The sequence below is a fragment of the Oncorhynchus nerka genome, linkage group LG14, assembly GCF_034236695.1.
Source record: "Oncorhynchus nerka isolate Pitt River linkage group LG14, Oner_Uvic_2.0, whole genome shotgun sequence".
In the NCBI taxonomy this organism is placed as follows: domain Eukaryota; kingdom Metazoa; phylum Chordata; class Actinopteri; order Salmoniformes; family Salmonidae; genus Oncorhynchus; species Oncorhynchus nerka.
The window spans coordinates 11,871,792-11,894,924 of record NC_088409.1 but is presented as its reverse complement, the minus strand read 5'-3'; the positions used below and the strand labels follow the sequence as shown (position 1 = coordinate 11,894,924).

Genomic DNA, 23,133 nt, shown 5'->3' with positions numbered 1-23,133 from the left:
AAATAATTGGGTCCTTCAAACTTTGCATCATCAAAGAATCCTCAATTTGTAGCAATTACAGCCTTACAGCCTTTGGCATTCTAGGAATCTGAAGTGATTTCCCCCCATGCTTCCTGAAGCACCTCCCACAAGTTGGAGTGGCTTGATGGGCACTTCTTATGTACCATACGGTCAAGCTGCTCCCAACAACAGCTCAATAGGGTTGAGATCCGCTGACTGTGCTGGCCACTCCATTATAGACAGAATACCAGCTGACTGCTTCTTCCCTAAACAGTTCTTGCAGTTAAGGAGCTGTGCGTTGGGTCATTGTCCTGTTGTAGGAGGAAATAGTCTCCAATCAATGAAGCGCCGTCCACAGGGTATGGCATGGCGTTGTAAAATGGAGCGATAGCCTTCCTTCTACAACATCCCTTTTACCCTGTACAAATCTCCCACTTTACCACCACTAACGCACCCCCAGACCATCACATTGCCTCCACCATGCTTGACAGATGGCGTCAAGCACTCCTCTAGCATTTTGTCTGGGTCTCATGAATGTTCTTCTTTGTGAACCGAACACCTCAAACTTAGATTTGTCTGTTCATAACACTTTTTTCCAATATTCCTCTGTCCAGTGTCTGTTCTTTGCCCATCTTAATATTTTCTTTTTATTGGCCAGTCTGAGATATGGCTTTTTCTTTGCAACTCTGCCTAGAAGGTCAGCATCCCGGAGTCGCCTCTTCACTGTTGACGTTGAGACTGGTGTTTTGCTGGTATTATTTAATGATGTTTAATCAATGTTGTTGATCCATCCTCAGTTATCTCCTATCACAGCCATTAAACTCTGTAACTGTTTTAAAGTCACCATTGGCCTCATGGTGAAATCCCTGAGCGGTTTCCTTCCTCTCTGGCAACTGTTAGAAAGGATGCCTGCATCTTCATAGTGACTGGGTGTATTGATACACCATACAACATGTCATTAATAACTTCATGTTCAAATGGATATTCAATGTCTGTCTTTATTTATTTATTTGTAACCATCTACCAATAGGTGCTCTTCTTTACAAGGCATTGGAAAACCTCCCTGGACTTTTTAGTTTAATAGGTGTTTAAAATTCACTGCTCGACTGAGGGATCTTACAGATATTTCTGTTTGTGGGGTACAGAGGAGGTAGTAATTCAAAAACCATGTTAAAACACTATCATTGCGCACAGAATGAGTCCATGCAATTTATTATGTGACTTGTTAAGCATATTTTTTATTCCTGAATTGATTTTGCCTTGCCAAAACAAAGTGGTTAAATAACATTTCAGCTTTTCGTGTATTATTCATTTGTAAACATTTTGAAAAACATAATTCCACTTTGATATTCTGGGGAATTGTGTGTAGAGGCCAGTGACACAAAATGTAAATACATTTTAAAACACAACAAAACCTGGACAAAGTCAAGGGGTGTGAATACTTTCTGAAGACACTATTTGATCTGCTTTACAGTTTGGTATTACCAGGGTGACGCAAAGGAGAAGAACTCACCACTCGATCATCAGCAGACGGTTAAGGCAGTCCTCCCCACAAGCCATCATTCCACGAGACTTCTCCTCCCTCGAGAGCATAGAGCACTCACACTGCATTCGCTTGATGTCTCGGTGAGACTTGTTCTTCTTCCTGTACAGATCAACAGAAATCCCTCACTTTCTCTACAGTCAGATTTATTTCACCTTTATTTAACCAGGTAGGCAAGTTGAGAACAAGTTCTCATTTACAACTGCGACCTGGCCAGATACTTATGCTGAAGTCATATGATGATAATTGCTTTTAGATTATGTACAACTAATTTATAAAATAAAACATGGCATGCAAAGTCATTGAATCTAACTACTGGAAAAAAAACTCACCGTTCAGTCAGATACAGGTTTTCCTCAATCAGGTCAAAGTATGGTGGCATCTTCTTAGACCTTGCCATCTCCCTCCAGTTGCTGGCGTCCCGGAAATCCCTCAGACTGAGCAAAGGGCGTTGCACCTCAGCCTGACCTGGAATCTCCCTGGATTCTTTGGAGACCTTGGGGAGCTCCCTCTCTGCCAGTCGCTCCCTTTTGCTAGCCAGCACAGGTTCTGCCTCGCTGTCCGAATCTGACTCCATTTCTGGACGCCTTTTCTTGGGAGGACCCCTGCCTCTGTGGGGCCTTGAGTTGTCCTTGTCTCTGGGGGGTTCAACTATGGAAATATTCTCTGGAGTGGCATGGACAGAGCCTCTACAGTTGCTGCTTATTTCATGGGCTTGTACAAAGGCTAGCGAGCCTGGAAGCTTGGGACCATTGCATCCAACATCTAGTCTACTAAGGCCTGCTGGTTTCCCTTCACTGTCCTCATCACAGTCATTAGTCAAGGAGTCAGGATGGACTTGACCAACAGGCTCCTGATAATGTGTTGCAGGCACATGGAGGTAGACCGGTCTGCAGGTGGGTGGAGTTGTAGTTGGTAGTTGGGTCCAGTAGGCCCCATTGTTTGTCCTGTACACCTGCCCCAAAGAAGAGTTCCCTGGCTGTTGTGTGTTAGGATGCTGTTGGGATGCCCCATAGCTGCTGTCAGGCTGCTGGTACGTACTGCTGGGCTGCTCCGACTGTGTGAAGTCCCAGCCCAGACTGCTGTTGAAGTCATCAGAGCTAGCAAAGTCTCCATGTTGGTAACGGGAAAGCATCCTGCCACCCCTGCCACTTCCATAATGCTGTGGATGCCCTGTGTCAGACTGCCTGAAGGAGTTCTCAAGGCTGTGGGAAGCAATCTGGCTCACCGTTGCATCACCAATCTTTGGTCTCTCACGGGCACTGCTATAAGGATCCTTAGAAGGCTGGGCATCGGTGGCGTTGGAGCCCTCGAGCTGGCTGGTGCTATCGACCATGTTGCTCTGCGATTGGTATACCATGATGTCATGTGCAGAGAGACTTCCATCAACACAAGGATTACTGGCCTGCCTAGTGCTCTCACACATGGCGGGAAAGCCTCTATGTCTCTGCTGAGGGCTTACTCTGCTTGGCATCTCATTCCTGTCCAGATCACCCTCTTGGCCACTGGCCCTGTTAGCGTGTTGTTGACGTCCTGGGCTAGTGCTTGGAGTGCAGGGAGACGCGGGCTTGTCTGTTGTGTCCGAGTGAGTCAGGGTGGAATTCTTTGGTACAACCACCACAGAGTGCATCCGTTTCACGGCAACACCGCAGTCTGAGTCAGACTCTGAATCGTCAGTGTCACTGTCCTCGCTTTGGCCTACAGCGTCCTGGCTCGACACTAGTGTCGTCAGAGGTTTGCTCTTGTGAGGGCCATCTTTAGGTTTCTCTTCATTACCATCGTCATTCCTACACTGCTCCCTTCTAGCTCGGTCTACATGTGAGGTATTATTTAAAAGTGAGGGATCTCCATCCATTTGGCTGACGTGGGGTTTGATGTCTAAATGGTCACTGCTGGTTTCACAGGTGCCTGGTTGTGCAGTTGGGTTTGCGGACTCTGATTGGTCGTTCCCAAAAGTTATTGGTGCTGAGCTGTGTCCTTGTGTGATAATAACTTCTTGCTTAATCGTCTTGGAATGCAACTCAGCTTCCCATTTCAGTTGACCCTTCAGAGACGGATCTTCCTGGCTGATGTCTTGAGAAAACTCAATTCTCTTGACGGAGATTACCTTTTTCACAGCAGGTTTACTTTCTTGGGAAGGCAATTTCTGAGGATTATCACTGTCTGAGGCGTCTTGTCCAACAATATCCCAACGTGATTGTTTTGTTTTACCTCTGTTTTTCCTTAAACTAGAGTTCTGTTGTTCAGTCTGGTTGGAAAACTGAGGTTCAGGACTAGAGGGTTCAGATTTGAGAGGGACGTTTTTGCAAGACTGCATGTTGATATTCACATTTCTACTCGAACACACAGTATTTTCTGGTTTAGTGTTCTGCTTAGGGTGGTCTCTGATAGATACATCTACTGTAGATGGTAATGACTTTGACCCAACTGAATCTTGAAAAACAGTCTTATCCTGGCTGGGTATTACTCTGTCATTACTGCAGGAAAAGCTAGAGTTGGTTACATCAACCCACTTCTCAGTGGATTCTATTTGGGGGTCTACACGCTGTGCATCTTTCGTTTGTTCAGAGCAAAGGCTTTTATTAACATTGTCAATGTCCCCTAAGGCAAATTTTTCACATAATTGGTCTCCACTAGAGTTGTTCGGTAAAGTTGCTGCCGAGTCATTCTGAACCTCAATGCAATGATGGATCTTCTCATTAACTAGATCCAACGCTGGTTCTTGCAATCTGTCAGTTGGATCACAATTTGACGGTAAAGACAGAGTTGGTTTTTGTAAGCCTTTATCTTGGGATGTGATGTCATTCATGTTGCCAACATCCTCCCTTTGGCAAGTATCTGCTAGATGGGAATCTGCTCCTGCTATGTCATTTTTGCTCTGAGGGTGAGCATCAGAAGGGGTTTGTATCTTATTGGGACTGTGAAATGTGTCCTTTGATTGTCTATTAGTTTTCCCTGATGACATGGTGGCAGACATTTGCTTAGAGTCTGATTTACTGGTGGAAGAAGTCCATGCCCCTTCAGAACCAGAAGAGCGGTCAGAGCCCTGTGACTGAGACTTCCCTTTGTGAGCTACCTCAGATTCACTATAGCTACTTCTCTGGAGACGTTTGTCTGATGTTTGAGAGAGGGCATGTGGACTGGAACGAGTGGATCGAACACCGATGTCCGGCTTGTAGTGGGTGTTGGATTTCCTGTGATTAGGTTCTACATCAGTAGAGCACTTTTGGAGGGAACTGGAGTCAACAGTTCTCTTTGAGGCCCTCTCAGACTTAGAAGATTGTGTTATTTTATCTATCTCTGAATCTCGTTCAGATTTCGAGTCTCGCTCAGATTTCGAGTGAGATAAGTATGACTTTGAATCTCTCTGCAAGCTAGAATGGGTGGATGACCTGCTGGAATCACTTGTTCTAGTCCGAGTTCTTCTGTGGTCATCTTCAGAGTCAGAGCTGTCGCCGCGGACTCTGCTGCTATCGGTCCGAGAGCGAGAGCTGCCTCTCCTCTCTCTGTACGGAGAACTTCTGTGACCCCCTGACCTCCGCTCAGAGTCGTAATATGACCGATCAGACCGTGATCCTGACCCTCTCTCGCTTCTAGATCTCTCAGATCTGGAGCGTGTCTCAGATCTGGAACTCGTCCGGGGACCTCTTGATCTGGACCTCGACCGACTCTTAGTCCTTCTGCGGCCTTTGTCATTGCGGGATGACCGCGAGGGTGTGTGCTTTGATTCTCGGTCAGAGGTTGACCTTAATTCTCGGTCAGATGTTGACCTTAATTCTCGGTCAGATTTTGAGTAACTCGAGGTTCTTTCGTCCTTCTCAGAACGTGAATGGTTAGAACTTTTTTCGGTTTCCTCTAATTTGGAGCGAGAAGAGGACATATTTTTTGTACCGTTACTTCTACTCTCCAACTTTGCTGTGGCCTTGGGTTCACCTGACTTGTAGCTAGAAGACGTCTGCACTGAATCAGCATCAGATTCTGAGCCAGGGAGTGTGCTGTCCGACCGGGAACGGATTTGTATGTTTTCTGAGGTGTCTTGCTGCTCTGTTATACTGGAAGTGTTTACATCCACTTTCCCTTTGTGGGAGGAGTCAGTGGGTTCCTTGAGACTGAGGTCCAGCTTCACATCAGATACATGAGTTGGAGCATTCTCAGAGGGGCCGTCATTGTCCATGTTCTGAAGATCGTTCTGAGACTGGGGCGTTTGTGTTGGGGTGACAGTTTCAATTTTACCTGAAGATTCCGTTAAAACCTGTTGCTCGGAAGGGGGTGGATCCTGTAAGACAACACTGGTTATGGGACTCTCTTCAATAACAGATGCACTGAGGATCTGTTTCTTGAAGTGCATCTTTCCCAAGTCCACTTTAGGTTTGGGGACAGAGGAGACTGCCGTCTGAGGTGCAAGGATCTCTGCTACTGGTGTGGGCACCAACAATGGTGGCTGCATTTGCTCATTTTGGCTTTCCGTATGCTGCCCTGCTCTGTCCTGAGGGAGTGAGGTTGTAGGTGACAGGACAGAGGGGAGTTCAGCAAGAGATTTTTCCTGACTGGGAGGGGCAAGGAATAAGTTCTGCAGCGGTTTCTTTGTCAGAGAGAAGCTGAAAGACACTTTCTGGCGACCCTGATCGTCCAGGTTCACCTTCCTCTTGGTTCCTTTAGGCAGGAGATGGCTGGACAACATCACTCGAGGCGAGAGGCCTTTGAGTAAAGCTGCCTTGGTGAGGCCCTCAACCTTGACCTGTACAGTGAACAAAATAAGTAGATGTTACCATGGCTATAATTTGAGGAGAAACTATTACAGTAAACCAAATCACATGACCGATCATTCAGTTTCCCCAAAAGGTGATTTCTATGTTATTGAAATGGTCAAGCTCAAAAAGATCCACAACACCAGCTATTTGTCCAATAGAAAACAGATGAACAAAGACGTATTCATCACACGTTTATTCATAGACTTACCGAGGTATCGCCTCCCTCTTCCCTGAGGTAACATTAGGAGTGCATGGGGGGGGAACACAAAACAAATCAATGTAAACTATTCATAGACTTATATTGCAACATCTGAAAATCCCTTCAACGCTTTAGCAATCACACAAAATGTATTATGAAATGTAATGTAAATCCATGTCCAATAAGGCAACGGTAAAACTAAAAATTCATGCAAAGATGTAGACCACACGGCCGCTTGAGGGATAGCCTGGCGGGTGGTGAAAAATGTTTAACGCAGGGGGTCTCATCATAGAAACTACATGTCATCGTAGTGTAAAAAAAAGAAGGCCTAATTCACATTTATGACAAAGTAATCAACTCTTTTGTTCTACTAGGAGGACTCAATATTGTCGTGGTTTTCTTTACGGTACAACAAGCTGCTAGGCAACAAACTGGGTAACGTATTCCTTTAGGACTTGATGTTCTCGTTTTCCTCTGTGACCTTCAAAAGTCAGACCCTTCTAAAATTACCGTTACCAACATGGGAGAAGCCTTTTCATGTCCACTTTAGTGTCAGTTCCTGTTATTTTAACAAATGATAAAACAGGATTGTGGTTTCATTCATTTGAATTTAGGCTATACCAATCACAAACCCCACGCATCCTCCTAAAATAGCCATATCTGCAATACATCATTATAAACATATTGAATTAGTTGGATTTACAAATAGCAAAAAACATTTTTAGAGTCAGGTTTGAATAGTATTTATTTTTAAACATTGAGGTAGACAATGTGTAAGGGTGGCAGAATGTTACTTGAGAAATAAGCTATGTGACAAAAATAGTGCTGAGCCATGAATCAAAATGTCACGTGTTTTGTTATTAAACAACTAATTGACTGATGTCGGTTCAATTACTTGAATACAATGTTGTTGTTTTTGTGAGCCAAATGCGCCGTTTCTCAAGAGAAATCAAAATCATTCACGAGAGAAATTAAATCAAGAACTATGTGGGACGCTGGGTGAAGGGAGTTGTAGTTTTCATTAAGGAAATATTCAACCCAGTTAAGCACAGAAATGTGGTAATTAACTACAATGACCATAATCTATTGTGCCTGTTCTTTCTGGCTCAGACAGAGATGGATACACTTATGCCTGCTATTTTAGGTCAGATATACAGACTGCATGAGAGAGGAATGTACACAACGACTAGGGATAGAGACAGTTTGTGAAAGTTTACCTTATCTACTTTGTAGAACTAGTAGAAGGATTGTCAGAGAGCTTTGCAGCATACTTAGGCAGGCTAGCTAAATAAGATGACTAAAGACAGTACAGTATGGGGAGCACAGAGATAACGTTAGATGGCCTGGCTGGCTGCTACTACCTGAGCAGAGCTGAGCTGATGACTAAGGAATGAAAATAATAAAATAAAAACTAAGTAATATACACAACTGAAATATTATATTATTTCATAGCAATTTCATGTTTTTCCTTCTGATGTCTACCCAATGTGGACCTGACAGAGACAATGGAAAATGTTCAATGCTTTGGCAATTGAATATTCACTATTTCCATTCCAAAGGAATTTCGATTGAAAAGCTCATTATTTCATAATGCATTTAATGTTTAAAAAAAAAAGAAGATTCTTTTTTAATAATTGAAACGACCTCAAAAAAGCACTAGCCACTCAGGACAAAGACAAAAGCAATCTTAACACATCAAGTGAACCCTGTCATCATCTCTCAAGGACAAAGGATAAAGAGTCATGGAATCTTTGCACTCAGGTTGTGCACCTTTTGTCTGTTAATATTCTGTGAGGTTGACTGCTGCCATGGTGACCAAGACTTCTGAGTCCACACCAGGTTGGTTGAGCAAACAAACTCGGCAGACAGAGGCTGAAGCTTGGGCACACATTAACATCTATAGGACAGGGGCACTTGACATACTAGCCGATATCTGATGTAACCTCCCATTGTATGCAGAGAGATTAACCCCCGGGAAGAGGGGTGCCGAAAAGTCGGATCTGCAGCCACTTTAAAAAAAATGTTATTATCTAGCTAGCCCTTTTACAAGCTAGGTTGATGGAACACATTCTCCTGGTGAGTATCGTCGTTTTCATTAGGGTCCAATTACGACTGCTTTGACCTTGCTCACATTGAGTAACGAAATTCAGCAACTTTCCTCAAATAAGAAAGTTATGATGGGCACAAAGAACTGACAGAATGTGGTCAAAGTATACAGTAAACAACTACATCCACCTACACAAGGCAGGTGCTTTTCAAACAGACGCCTTTCCCTAAAGCAGCACTGATAGTCTTTAGAACTGGAGCAATGGGATGAGATCAACATCCAGAATTCAACACACCATGAATGATGTCATGGCTATTCATTGGATACACCGATGGACCAAATTACCAATAGGAGGGGAGGTGGGTGTCTTTTTAGATCCAAATGAAGTTGTTCAGGGGTGTGGTCTACTTTGCATGCATACATACATTCCAATGCCCACCATTGAGGGTGACAATCTCCAGGGCCAGTGTTTCCCAACACCAGTCCTTGATTACCCCCAACAGCACACATTTTGGTTGTAGCCCCTGACAAACGCACCTAATTCAACTCATTGAGGGCTTGATGATTAGTTGAATCGGGTGTGTCTGTCCGGAGCTACAACAAACATGTGTACGTACAGTTGGCAGTACTCAAGGACTGGAGTTGAGAAACACTGTCCTAGACTCTAGTGTCACTTCAGTTAGCTAGCAAAGAGCATTGATTACAGACAGTCTATAGTGCCACTCTGACACTACGCCAAAAGGAAAAAAAAGATCCCTGTGTGTGTGTGTGTGTTGGTAGTACCTGATCTCTGAGTCCACCAGAGCATCCATTACACAGTGGTTCTGGTGTTTGTAGCCCAGTAGAAGCTGCTGGCCAAGAATAAACCAGTTCAGAGCAGTGAGCTCTCCAACGCGATGTCACACCTAACAAAATATTAAAACAAATACATTGGGTTACACACCAACAATAAACATACAATATGCAGTCTCAAAATAATTTAAGCTGATCCCCCAACTCAAATCGGGTAGACAATTTGGGGGTTGAGCTGCTACCATCTCTGTTATCTTTAAAACCATAGGTTCAAATCAAAGAACATCTGGCTGCGTTTGTTTACCTTATGACCACCACATGTTCAACACTGGAGGTTGCTTGTAACAAAGCTTTGACTAGAAAATGTGCAAACTGTTTTCTGTGCAAATGAACACATCAGTTTAAACGTTGAACACAAACTACAGCCAGTAGCTAATGCCTATGAATAAACTGTGTATATGTCATCTCTGCAGATGATTATTTTCTGCCTGAAGGGCCCAGCGGCATGCCACAACGCTTACAACAGGAGTAAAATAGAAGAATGGTTCCTATGCCAAATGTAGATGTATAGATTATGTCTAAATCTACCAAATGTTTACATGGCGGTTCTAGCTACAATTCTTACTAAATGCCATTAAATAAGAGTATGTATCACATAGACCCGTTTCCTCTGACCCGTTGGTCAGAAACGACATGTCTGTTTAACGGTAATATCTGTCCTTTCAATTTGGCAGAAAGAGGAAGCCATTGCTCGCATTGACATTCATAGTAGTCAGTGGATTGAATGCAAGTGATTAGCTCATGATAGAGGAGCCGAGTAGCTGTCTTGCGATATAACAACACAGTAGAGAAAATAACACAATTCAAAAACATTACACAGAAATGTTTTGACGCTTCCACTAAATCACATTTAGCAAGGTTATCTAGGCTGGCTAGCTACACCAACAGCGAGAAGACAAGGCGACATGACAATCTTCTCATCGCACAGCTTGCAAATGTGGGGTAACCGATTAGTTTAATATGTAACGTTACACAGATGAGATCAACAACAGAGCCAAGGGCCTCTTCTGTGAACTGGTTTAACGTTAAATACATAGACAAAAATGCATACACTTGAATGGCATGGAGTTTCTATAAAATCTACTCCATAAGACCGGGTCTAACATTTTACAACGAGGAGTCGAGGCCTGCAAGTGAGGCCTGTTGTGGTGGGAGGGAGCGACCGAATTGGCTAACGTTAGCTCACTAAATATCCAAGTTAGCACAACCTAGTTAATAACTGAGTAATGTTTGTGTTGTAAACTTAACTGTCTGTTCCCAAAAGTAAGGTGCACAACATCTAGCTAACTAACTAGCTTGCAACCAATGCATCGTCCATTATTAAATACATCCAGCAACGTTAGTTGCTGGCAACATTGGTGGCTAACTATACTAGGTTGTGTGAAAGATCTGGTGGTGTTAACTAAATTGAAGGCTAGCTGCCGGTGTACATAGGAGGGTTGAGATCATGTCGCATTCACTAAATACAACATGCCACTTTACCATAGTAAGCTATGTTTCATAGCTATGTGACCACAAAGGTAACTCCAACAGTTTATGTAGGAAACTAGACTGGAAAGCTAACTAGCGTAGCGTGCATGGAAACGGCTAAGCTAACATTAGCTGGTATCTAGCTAGCTTGTAACTAAATAACACTTTGGAAGTTGTGTGTATTATGGCAAGCCCGATAAAGCATCAACAACAACAAAAAAATACAGAAAATAAGCCAGCCAAATACTCACTCTTTCGGGTGCTCTGGGTCATAAAGGTCCCCCATCTCCTAACATGAACCTCACACCGATAACAAACAGCTCCCGTCTTGGCTGAAAAACATCCAGCGCTGCCGACGTCCACACGGGGTCGAAATGGTACCTAGCTAGTTAACTGTAAGTACCTAGCCTATTAAATCAGAAAAGCGGTGCAAAGTTGTGATTACTACTCAATTTGGTGAGGTATTCTAAAAAAAATAAAAATAAAGAGGCAGCTAATTAAACATGTGATTTCTAGCTGGGTTGCACAATTTTGTTGGCTAACGTTATATTTTCTTTTGACAATGGCTACCTAGATAAATGTCTAGAAATGCCGTGCTACAACGGCGACTCCTCCCCTCTCGACATTCCATCATGACGATAAACTATAGTTTTATTTTTATATATATACAGTGGGAAAGCTAAATATATGCCACAACACTTATATATATATTTAGCTTTCCCACTGTTTCCCATCAACTATCTAGTTGAATAATAACGTGCAAACTGGAAACGTCCAAGTGTCTGGAAGTTCTGCTTGTGGAACGAAGCTAAAGTTAATCACCTGGCTGGCGGATTGTTTGTAACAAACACCCCACTGTTTGTAGGTAGCATACGTTCATTAGCTCGCTATGTGTGATACAAGTCTAATGTGATAGATATTCAGTTAGTTGACATAGCTAGTTACCATACAAGCTCAATGTTTATGTTGAAAAGTGAAAAAAAAGGATGTTCCTCGTGATTTGACTAGTTGGGGTTTTGTTCTGTTTATCAGAGCACAGTTGTGCTAGCTGGATCACTGCAAGACCATACTGATAGTTGTCTGCAAATGTGCTTCAGGTTGGCCAGTGTGTAAACCAGCAGGGCTTGGAATGGAGACTCATTACCAAGAGTGGTGCAGTCCAGAGCAAGCAGAATGACAGGTGATCAATTTTGGGGAAAAATTATCATTGCATGTCCATAGTTCACAGTACCATAGTGACTGACTTGAACAAGGTACTTGAACAATCCCTAAATAGATTGTGAGGGATACCAGGGCTATATGCTAACTTTTCCCCCAAGGAGTACATGTGCTTCTAAATACATTTAAAAAATGTAGAAGCACACAAATAAATTTAGGAGCACAATGAAAAATGTTCAAGTAACACAGAGTTTATTAACAAACAATTTATTACATACATATTTATACTGTGTGCGTGTACTAAGGGACACATACCGCCAATCACACATTGACTCATGGCTACTAGACGCAAAGGATATCAGTTGTCCAGCTGCTTTTGTATGTTGGCCGTCTGGCACGCTTAGAGGTCAGCCAGCGGTCCACGGCAGGAGTGGGATCCAACACCTCGACAGAAGACCCACAGGCTGATCCTGATCAGGTCTTCGGTGGTAGAGACCCCAAGGCAGCTTCTTGTCAATCTTAATCCGGTTCTGCGCAAAGAAGCATCACTCACACTGGGCGGCTGAAATGGGCAGCACCAGCATAAGCTGCACCAACTCCAGTATGTTGTAGGGAAAAGATGAGATCTTTCAATTTCATTTTAATTTGACCATTAACTTATCAAAAACAACCATAAAAGGATACCATACAATAACCACTCTGGACTGTTAGTCTACCTTGTAATCGTGCCTGTAGGGGTCCTTTGTCAACATGGTCTCCCACATGCCACTAAGACTTGTCCTTGAAATTGTGGCTGACCAGGATTTTCAGCCCCTGCCACTCATCCTGGATTGCAGCCATGTTGCACCCCGATCTGTAGGATTTAACAGAGCAAGTGAGTTTACAAATATGCAAATATAACATTGTCTCATATGGCAATGCAGTGTCAAATAAATTCTCAGCTCTTTGAAATGCCTCATCAGGTCTGCCACACCATCATCGCCAAAGGTGAGAAGGCTGGCCTGGTCTTCTGGCCATGTGTCAGGGTTTATCACTCTGAAAGACTCCACTGGGGTCTGGACACCCTCATTCTTCAGCAAACCACCAAACATGGCTTTGAGATCATCCACGCCAATGTTGATGGCCGCCTCCATGTGCTGCTTCAGCTAGGGATTGGTGAGGTCTGTGAAGCCTTTCAGATTCCCCTTCAGCGTTATACCCTTTAACAGAAATAACACACACACACAATGAAATGTCTGGCCATTTGTCTGTCTCCCATAAACATTTTTTGAAGACTTCTCCACTGCATTTCCCTCCTTATCCTCAAATTGTTCTATTGGGTAACGAATACATAGATTCTCAGTGTGGGAATTAGTCTTAATCGTCAATTTTAATAATCGATTTCTCTTGCATCCTAACAAGCTCTCAGCCTAACACACCTGGAATCTCCTCTCATCACCCTGCTGCTGAGAAAGCATGGTCTGGATCTTCCAGCATGCCTCCTGCCTTTGCCCTAAGCTTTAGTGCTTCCAGTCTGGTCACGGTCTTCCTCAACTCTGATATGGCTTGGGGGAGGATCAGGTCATTTCTTTGCAGGGTGAGGCTAAGTGAGGATAGCTCCTCAACTCTGACATGGCTTGGGGGAGAATCAGGTCATTTCTTTGCAGGGTGAGGCTAAGTGAGGATAGCTCCTCAACTCTGACATGGCTTGGGGGAGGATCAGGTCATTTCTTTGCAGGGTGAGGTTAAGTGAGGATAGCTCCTCAAACATGTCAGAGAAAATGGCAGAATACACACATGCATTCTCCATTTCCCGCTTTATCGGTTAAGTAGTGAGTAAATAAACTAGCACCTGTAAATTACTTTATTCTGAAAGTTCATTTGAGTCTTGGACCTATTTTTTAAAACTAGTGTTGTATTCCATTTCCTGTGTAAAACTGACCTTCTTTGCCTGCCCTTGAACATCCGCTGTTGTTGATGTGTTGCAGAACAACGGAGTACTGGCCTTCGTCAGCAGTAAGGTCCTTGTCTTGTCCATGCCTCAGGAACACTGAGGGCTCTGTGGACATGGGGGATCCAGAGAGTTCCCTTGACGCTAGACGGTGTGCAAATATCTACACTGAGCTCTTGCCCGAGAACATAGAGCTCTCATTTGGATTTTCTGCTGAAGTGACACATATCAGATTCAGAAGAACAAACACGACAGACACATTTGTCTCTTTCTTCTGAATGGTCCGTATTGCCAGCTCTAGCCTAACCCCCCCCCTCCATCTCTTGTGCCAACAGAAAACAATAATTCTGTGGTATTTACCATTCCAGCACTTAGAACACACACAGACACACACAGTATTTTTTAACAAATCAAATCAAATGTATTTATATAGCCCTTCGTACATCAGCTAATATCTCAAAGTGCTGTACAGAAACCCAGCCTAAAACCCCAAACAGCAAGCAATGCAGATGTAGAAGCACGGTGGCTAGGAAAAACTCCCTAGAAAGGCCAAAACCTAGGAAGAAACCTAGAGAGGAACCAGGCTATGTGGGGTGGCCAGTCCTCTTCTGGCTGTGCCGGGTGGAGATTGTAACAGAACATGGCCAAGATGTTCAAATGTTCATAAATGACCAGCATGGTCAAATAATAATCACAGGCAGAACAGTTGAAACTGGAGCAGCAGCACGGCCAGGTGGACTGGGGGCAGCAAGGAGTCATCATGTCAGGTAGTCCTGAGGCATGGTCCTAGGGCTCAGGTCCTCCAAGAGAGAGAAAGAAAGAGAGAATTAGAGAGAGCATACTTAAATTGACACAGGACACCGGATAGGACAGGAGAAGTACTCCAGATATAACAAACTGACCCTGGCCCCCCGACACATAAACTACTGCAGCATAAATACTGGAGGCTGAGACAGGAGGGGTCAGGAGACACTGTGGCCCCATCCGAGGACACCCCCGGACAGGGGGTCCTAGTTTTATCTGATAGCAAATAAAACTAAATCAGATAATTTATTAGTTACAAATACATGTGGCATACAGTAGATTGGGATTATATGCCCCCCTGCCCCTCTCTGCAGGTGGTCAATCACTCCCCCACGGTGGCACCATCTGCCCCAAAGGAGACCCACTTCTTCATCCATGACCCTCCATCTTCCTCTGGGCAAACAGCACGAAATGCGGCCTTGGTGGCATCCAAAACACCTCTAATGGACAAAAAAACAAAAACAATAACAAAAAAGTATTTATTACCAAATTAATTATATCTCCATTACGAATAAGGATTAAACTTTACACCAAAATAAAGCCTTTAAAGATAAACAATTTACCAATGACATGGAGTGTTCCGAAGTCTGTTGTCCGACCAAATTTGACTAAAGGTTCTTTCGCAATTTAGTATGTTATGTTTATCTTATTTTCAGCTGTCTCCTCCTCAGACAGAAACACTTGCCTCCTCAAGGCTGCTTGACACCGTGCTTTATGGTGTTTCCTGTCTCAACATGTACAGATCTCTGCACTGGATATGACTCAGACAGATGTTATGTTTCGCTGCGCTTATATCTCTTTTTCCTGACACGAAGGACGGGTTGTCCGCCTGTTTCAACCTTCTACAATATTTGCAGAACATTACATTGTTTTCGAACTCTAGCCATGGGAACATTTTGAGCCAATTCGCGTTGAATCTATATGTTCTCCCTCCGCCGGCTACAGTGGACGTTGAAGTGACAGCCGGGGGTCACCGTAGCTTCGCTAACAGCCTCATGTAAACCTTGTGAAGAGGCTTCATTAGTTGAACCTTGCGAATCCCCCTCGCCTGATTACTCTTTCTCCTCGTCTCTTATTCGCTTAAAATAAAATTGAATGGGCTTCATTTTTAGCGATGTCTGCACGTTAATTTTCAGCCTATACCAATACTTTTCCCCCAGTGTTGTTCACCTTTCTCTCACTCTGACTGGACTGCGTCAGCACTGAAAACACTACTGTGGTTGGCGCTTGTGGGAAAAAATAATAGATTACGGTAGATTGTAATCTTTACTCGCACACTGTGCTCGTAAATCATTTTCAGATTCGCACAAATCAATTTAAGGGCAAATGCGAGTGAAATACCCGCATTGTAGAGCCCTGGATACCTTTTACAGAATGGTCTGAGTTGTTATGATACGCTATTTAAACCCACAAGGTTACAATGAACATTGGGGCGAGGAGAGTAATAATTTACTCCAGCAGACGATGGAGGTGGAGAGAATAGATTACGACATTGGAGGGGTGCTACTTCACAACCTGAGTGGGGGACACAGGATCTGGTGGGTAAGCATGGGACCAGTCCCAAATGGCACCCTGTTCTCTATGTAGTGCCCTACTGTTGACCAGTGCCCATAGGGATATGGGACTCTACTCAAAAGTAGTGCACTTTATAGGGAAAATGTTGTAATTTGAGATGCAGACATGGGCTCAAGCATAATTTGGAAAAAATAGAGGTCAGTAACCAGTAATAAGGGCCAGTTTCCCAGACACAGATTAAGCCTAGTCCTGGACTAAACAACACAGTCAATGGAGAATCTCCATTGACATTTTGACTGTATCAGTGGCACCGCACCAAAGTGCAGAGAATCCCGTTCAACACTACAGCACACTGCTGAGTTTAGCCTCACTGCAAAGGTCTGTGTTTGTCTTCTTTGAGTCAAAAGTAGCCTGTCGTTGCCCAATAATACTAAACACAGAAGGAATACCAAATGTCTAGTTTTGAGTCAGCCCTGGGCCTGTATTCAAAAAGCTTTAGTAGGACTGCTGATCTAGGATCAGGTCCTCCCTGTCCATAATAATCTGATTCAACATCAAATTATATTTTATTGGTCGCATACACATATTTAGTAGATGTTATTACGGGTGTAGGTAAATGCTTGTGTTCCTAGCTCCCAGCAGTTCAGTAATATCTAGCTGTAAAGACATTAAGGACAGTATGTGGATAGAATATTTAGTATATCTAGAATACGTAGGATAGAATAGTGACTATGATATAAAAGGAAAAACTGATCCTAGATCAGCACTCTGAGAAGTTTGATGAATACGGGCCCTGGTCCTCGCCTGCCTTCAGGTCTGCTGACAATGTGCTCCTGTTTCATAATGACCAGGCCCTGACCCTGAGCCCAGGCCCTACAGAGGGCGCTCATGAGCACATCATCCTGTCTCTCTCTGTTGTTCCACCAGCAGCAGAATCCCTCTCTGTGATGAATACACACATCATCTCACGCATGGCTGGACTACTGCTGCCTGTCCACAGCCTCACCAGTCAGGTAGGTACCCATAGTCAGACACTAGGTCTGTATCCCAAATGGCACCCTATTCCCTATATAGTGCACTACTTTTGACCATAGTCCCTTGTCAAAAGTAGTGCACTATGTACTGAATAGGGTTCCATTTGGGATGCAAACCAAGGACAATGACCACATTGTGATAGAAGGCAATACGTTCTACTCTGCTGACCATAGCATGTTGTTACTGATGCCTTGTATTAAATACATGTCAATTCAATTGTCCCTCAGTGTAAATTGCTGATGTTGGTGGTTTCTCCAGTGGCCTGAGTTGAGGTGTGGAGCCCTTGGAACTGATTAGGTCTGTGTGCCCTTTACCTGCAGCCAGACTCCTTCACCCCTCAGGCTTGTTCCAGATGTGCCATTACAAACGCTCGTATGATGTCCATCTGAAAGACTTATTGGAAAATCGCATGTCTTTATTACATTGTAATTACATGTGTAAGTACAGTGTTTGGATGGATCAGTTGAATTATTATTTAATACACAGGGAATTGCTGGCCTCTCAGCGAAAGTGTTTGTTTGTGTCCGAATGGCACCCTTCTATTTACAGTGGACTACTTTTGACTAGGGTCCCTACAGGTCTCTGGTCAAAAGTAGTGCACTACACAGTGAGTAATGTGCCATTTGGGACTTAACCTGTATGTATTGTGATGCCTCCCCCACTTCAGTGAGAAGATTCGCTGGGAATCCTTGGCCAGCCTCCAACCTGTTCCACAGCTTTCCCCCACAGGGAAATCTGTATCCTTCAAACTATTGTCCAGATTCAACTCCAATTGCCGTTTTTAAGATCAATGGTGATGTTTTTTTAAGGCAAATTTGCCCTGAAATCAATAGGCCTGTGTTTGGATATCTCTCACACCCAAGTCAGGCTGTTCTCTCTGCTACCACACGGCAAGTGGTACCAATGCACCAAGTCTGGAACCAACAGCACCCTGAACAGCTTCAAGCCATAAGACTGCTAAATAGCTAATCAAATGGCTCCCTGCATTGACCCTATTTTGCACAAACTCTCTTGCACTGACTCTATACACACATACTGGACTCTACCCACACGCTCACACATACTGGACTCTACCCACACACTGACACATACTGGACTCTACCCACACGCTGACACATACTGGACTCTACCCACACGCTCACACATACTGGACTCTACCCACACGCTCACACATACTGGACTCTACCCACACGCTCACACATACTGGACTCTACCCACACACTCACACATACTTACACTGACACCCCAACACACACACACCACAGACAGGACTCTACCCACACACACACACGCTGTTGCTACTGTCTTATCTATCCTGTTGCCTAGTAATGTGAACCAAACCTATATGTACAGTAGATAGCTACGTCGTACCCCTGCACATAAACTCAGTTTTTATTTATTTCACCTTTATTTAACCAGGTAGGCCAGTTGAGAACAAGTTCTCATTTGCAACTGCGACCTGGCCAAGATAAAGCAAAGCAGTTCGACACAGACAACAACACAGAGTTACACATGGAGTAAACAATAAACAAGCCAATAACAAACAAGTCAATGACACAGTAGAAAAAATAAAGTCTATATACATTGTATGCAAAAGGCATGAGGAGGTAGGCAATAAATAGGCCATAGGAGCGAATAGTTACAATTTAGCAGATTAACACTGGAGTGATAAATGAGCAGATGATGATGTGCAGGTAGAGATACTGGTGTGCAAAAGAGCAGAAAAGTAAATAAAATAAAAACTGTATGGGGATGAGTTAGGTAGATTGGGTGGGCTATTTACAGATGGACTTTGTACAGCTGCAGCGATCGGTTAGCTGCTCAGATAGTTGATGTTTAAAGTTGGGTTTCAAGTTTAAAGTTGGTGAGGGAAATAAAAGTCTCCAACTGCAATACTGGTACTCCTTGTATATAGCCATGTTATTTTCTACTCCCTGTATATAGATAGCCATGTTATTTTCTACTTCCTGTATATAGATATACTTCCTGTATATAGATAGCCATGTTATTTTCTACTCCCTGTATATAGATAGCCATGTTATTTTCTACTCCCTGTATATAGATATACTTCCTGTATATAGATAGCCATGTTATTTTCTACTCCCTGTATATAGCCATGTTATTTTCTACTCCCTGTATATAGATATACTTCCTGTATATAGATAGCCATGTTATTTTCTACTCCCTGTATATAGATAGCCATGTTATTTTCTACTTCCTGTATATAGATAGCCATGTTATTTTCTACTTCCTGTATATAGATAGCCATGTTATTTTCTACTCCTGTATAGATAGCCATGTTATTTTCTACTCCTGTATATAGATATACTTCCTGTATAAAGATAGCCATGTTATTTTCTACTCCTGATAGATATTTTACTCATATAGTAGATAGCATGTATTTTCTACTCCCTGTATATAGATAGCCATGTATATAGATAGCCATGTTATTTTCTACTCCCTGTATATAGATAGCCATGTTATTTTCTACTCCTGTATATAGATATACTTCCTGTATATAGATAGCCATGTTATTTTCTCTATATAGATAGCCATGTTATTTTCCTGTATATAGATATGTTATTTTCTACTCCTGTATATAGATAGCCATGTTATTTTCTACTCCCTGTATAAAGATAGCCATGTTATTTTCTACTCCCTGTATATAGATAGCCATGTTATTTTCTACTCCCTGTATATAGATATACTTCCTGTATATAGATAGCCATGTTATTTTCTACTCCCTGTATATAGATAGCCATGTTATTTTCTACTCCCTGTATATAGATATACTTCCTGTATATAGATAGCCATGTTATTTTCTACTCCCTGTATATAGATAGCCATGTTATTTTCTACTCCCTGTATATAGATAGCCATGTTATTTTCTACTTCCTGTATATAGATATATTAGCCATGTTATTTTCTACTCCCTGTATATAGATAGCCATGTTATTTTCTACTCCCTGTATATAGATAGCCATGTTATTTTCTACTCCTGTATATAGATAGCCATGTTATTTTCTACTCCCTGTATATAGATATACTTCCTGTATATAGATAGCCATGTTATTTTCTACTCCCTGTATATAGATAGCCATGTTATTTTCTACTCCCTGTATATAGATAGCCATGTTATTTTCTACTCCCTGTATAAAGATAGCCATGTTATTTTCTACTCCCTGTATATAGATAGCCATGTTATTTTCTACTCCCTGTATATAGATAGCCATGTTATTTTCTACTCCCCATGTTATTTTCTAAATAAAGATAGCCATGTTATTTTCTACTCCCTGTATATAGATAGCCATGTTATTTTCTACTCCCTGTATAAAGATAGCCATGTTATTTTCTACTCCCTGTATATAGATAGCCATGTTATTTTCTACTCCCTGTATATAGATAGCCATGTTATTTTCTACTCCCTGTATAAAGATAGCCATGTTATTTTCTACTCCTGTATATAGATAGCCATGTTATTTTCTCCCTGTATATAGATAGCCATGTTATTTTCTACTCCTGTATATAGATAGCCATGTTATTTTCTACTCCTGTATAAAGATAGCCATGTTATTTTCTACTCCTGTATATAGATATTTTCTACTTCCTGTATATAGATAGCCACTTCCTGTATATAGATAGCCATGTTATTTTCTTCCTGTATATAGATAGCCATGTTATTTTCTACTCCTGTATAAAGATAGCCATGTTATTTTCTACTTCCTGTATAAAGATAGCCATGTTATTTTCTTCCTGTATAAAGATAGCCATGTTATTTTCTATAAAGATAGCCATGTTATTTTCCCTGTATAAAGATAGCCATGTTATTTTCTACTCCTGTATAAAGATAGCCATGTTATTTTCTCCATGTTATTTTCTACTTCCTGTATATAGATAGCCATGTTATTTTCTACTCCCTGTATAAAGATAGCCATGTTATTTTCTACTCCCTGTATATAGATAGCCATGTTATTTTCTACTCCCTGTATAAAGATAGCCATGTTATTTTCTACTCCCTGTATATAGATAGCCATGTTATTTTCTACTCCTGTATATAGATAGCCATGTTATTTTCTACTCCCTGTATATAGATAGCCATGTTATTTTCTACTCCCTGTATATAGATAGCCATGTTATTTTCTACTCCCTGTATATAGATAGCCATGTTATTTTCTACTTCCTGTATATAGATAGCCATGTTATTTTCTACTCCTGTATAAGATAGCCATGTTATTTTCTACTCCTGTATATAGATAGCCATGTTATTTTCTACTCCTGTATATAGATAGCCATGTTATTTTCTACTCCTGTATATAGATATTTTTTTCTACTTCCTGTATATAGATAGCCATGTTATTTTCTACTTCCTGTATATAGATAGCCATGTTATTTTCTACTTCCTGTATAAAGATAGCCATGTTATTTTCTACTCCCTGTATATAGATATACTTCCTGTATATAGATAGCCATGTTATTTTCTACTCCCTGTATAAAGATAGCCATGTTATTTTCTACTCCCTGTATATAGATATACTTCCTGTATATAGATAGCCATGTTATTTTCTACTTCCTGTATATAGATAGCCATGTTATTTTCTACTCCCTGTATATAGATAGCCATGTTATTTTCACTGTATTTATTTAATCCTCGTGTCACTATTTTTATTTTTTATTTTTATCTTTTAACTCTGCATTGTTGGAAAAGGACACGTAAGCATTTGACTGTTAGTCTAAACCTGTTGTTTACAGAGCATGTAAAATAATCAAATGGATTAGATATCTTATCCCATCTTTATTTCCCTTAATTGTGTTCTCAGTATAGTAGCCTGGCAGTGTTGGCTGTGGCCAGAGGCAACAAGGATGGATCTTTCCTCAGGTCCAATGCACTTCAGAAGTTGGAAAAAAAGGGCATCGATGTGTCTTTTGGAACCCTTTTCCCCTTGACCACTGGACTGGTGAGCAATATGCCTGTCATATGATACAAATGAGATATATGATTGGAAGATGCTATGTAACATAAAGAAGTACCCTAGACTTGAGATGACACACGAGCCATGATAACATCCGTCTTTTTTTATGACGTGGATGATGATTTAAGGCCCCCCCCCAGTGGCATCCTGTTAGGGCTGCTAATAAAAAGTCAAGCAGCTGTCTGTCATATATGTCTGAAAAAATGATGGCAGTGTTGGAATGGAAACCAGTCATAAGGTCAACTTAACACTTGTGTGAAGTGGACATGATGAACCACTATGGACTTCAATTCAGAGCCATAGAAGAAGGTTATGGCTTTGCTTCAATGGTCATTGTACAGTCAAATATTCCCACTAGTATTTGTATTTATTTTTAATCCTGTTTCCCCTCTCATAGGTGATGATATTAAATATTTGATTTGTAATAAAATATGTATTGTGTATTTCAGATGTCTCACAAATGAATAGCCCATAAAGTAACCCATCTCCCCCAAAGGACCTGAGCGGAACAATCTCCATATGTTGTTCTTCAGTCACTCTGAGAATGTGCTGTGGCGGGCATGATACTTAATATCATCACCTATGAGAGGGGAAACAGGATTAAAAATAAAAATACTAGTGGGAATATTTGACTGTACAATGACCATTGAAGCAAAGCCGCAAGCAATGTCAGTAGAAGAGGAATATTGGGACAGGGACACAGAAAGGTAGATTTCTGAGGAATGAAGAGAATGTGGAAAGCAGAGGTTGGATTTGAATTTGAGGAAGATGGTGATAAAAAAATGGAGATTGGGTGTTGAAGAAGGTTGGTGTCAAGTGTGAACAGAGTGAGCTGTGTTCTGGAGGTGAAATGAAAGTG

At 42.0% G+C, this 23,133-nt stretch overlaps 1 protein-coding gene and 1 long non-coding RNA gene across 3 annotated transcripts in view; both read right to left on the bottom strand.

The window, feature by feature from the left end:
- The window catches only part of setd2 (SET domain containing 2, histone lysine methyltransferase), a 51,880-nt gene extending 40,412 nt beyond the window's left edge, over positions 1 to 11,468 (bottom strand). For both annotated transcript variants that reach the window (XR_010465703.1, XM_065027409.1), the window contains exons 1-5: positions 11,114 to 11,468; positions 9,324 to 9,445; positions 6,503 to 6,524; positions 1,876 to 6,281; positions 1,514 to 1,645 (exon numbers count right to left, since the gene is read on the bottom strand). Coding sequence is in view for 1 of the 2 variants with exons in the window: in XM_065027409.1 (XP_064883481.1) it covers positions 1,514 to 1,645; positions 1,876 to 6,281; positions 6,503 to 6,524; positions 9,324 to 9,352 (4,589 nt within the window). In the remaining variant the exon portion in view is untranslated. The remainder of the gene's footprint in view (positions 1 to 1,513; positions 1,646 to 1,875; positions 6,282 to 6,502; positions 6,525 to 9,323; positions 9,446 to 11,113) is intronic.
- Positions 11,469 to 12,272: 804 nt separating this feature from the next.
- LOC135575130 (uncharacterized) lies at positions 12,273 to 15,407 on the bottom strand. The gene is made up of 3 exons (XR_010465702.1): positions 15,318 to 15,407; positions 13,942 to 15,194; positions 12,273 to 13,219 (listed from the first exon to the last, which is right to left on the bottom strand). It is a non-coding gene; the product is annotated as an uncharacterized LOC135575130 (long non-coding RNA).
- Positions 15,408 to 23,133: the final 7,726 nt, after the last annotated feature.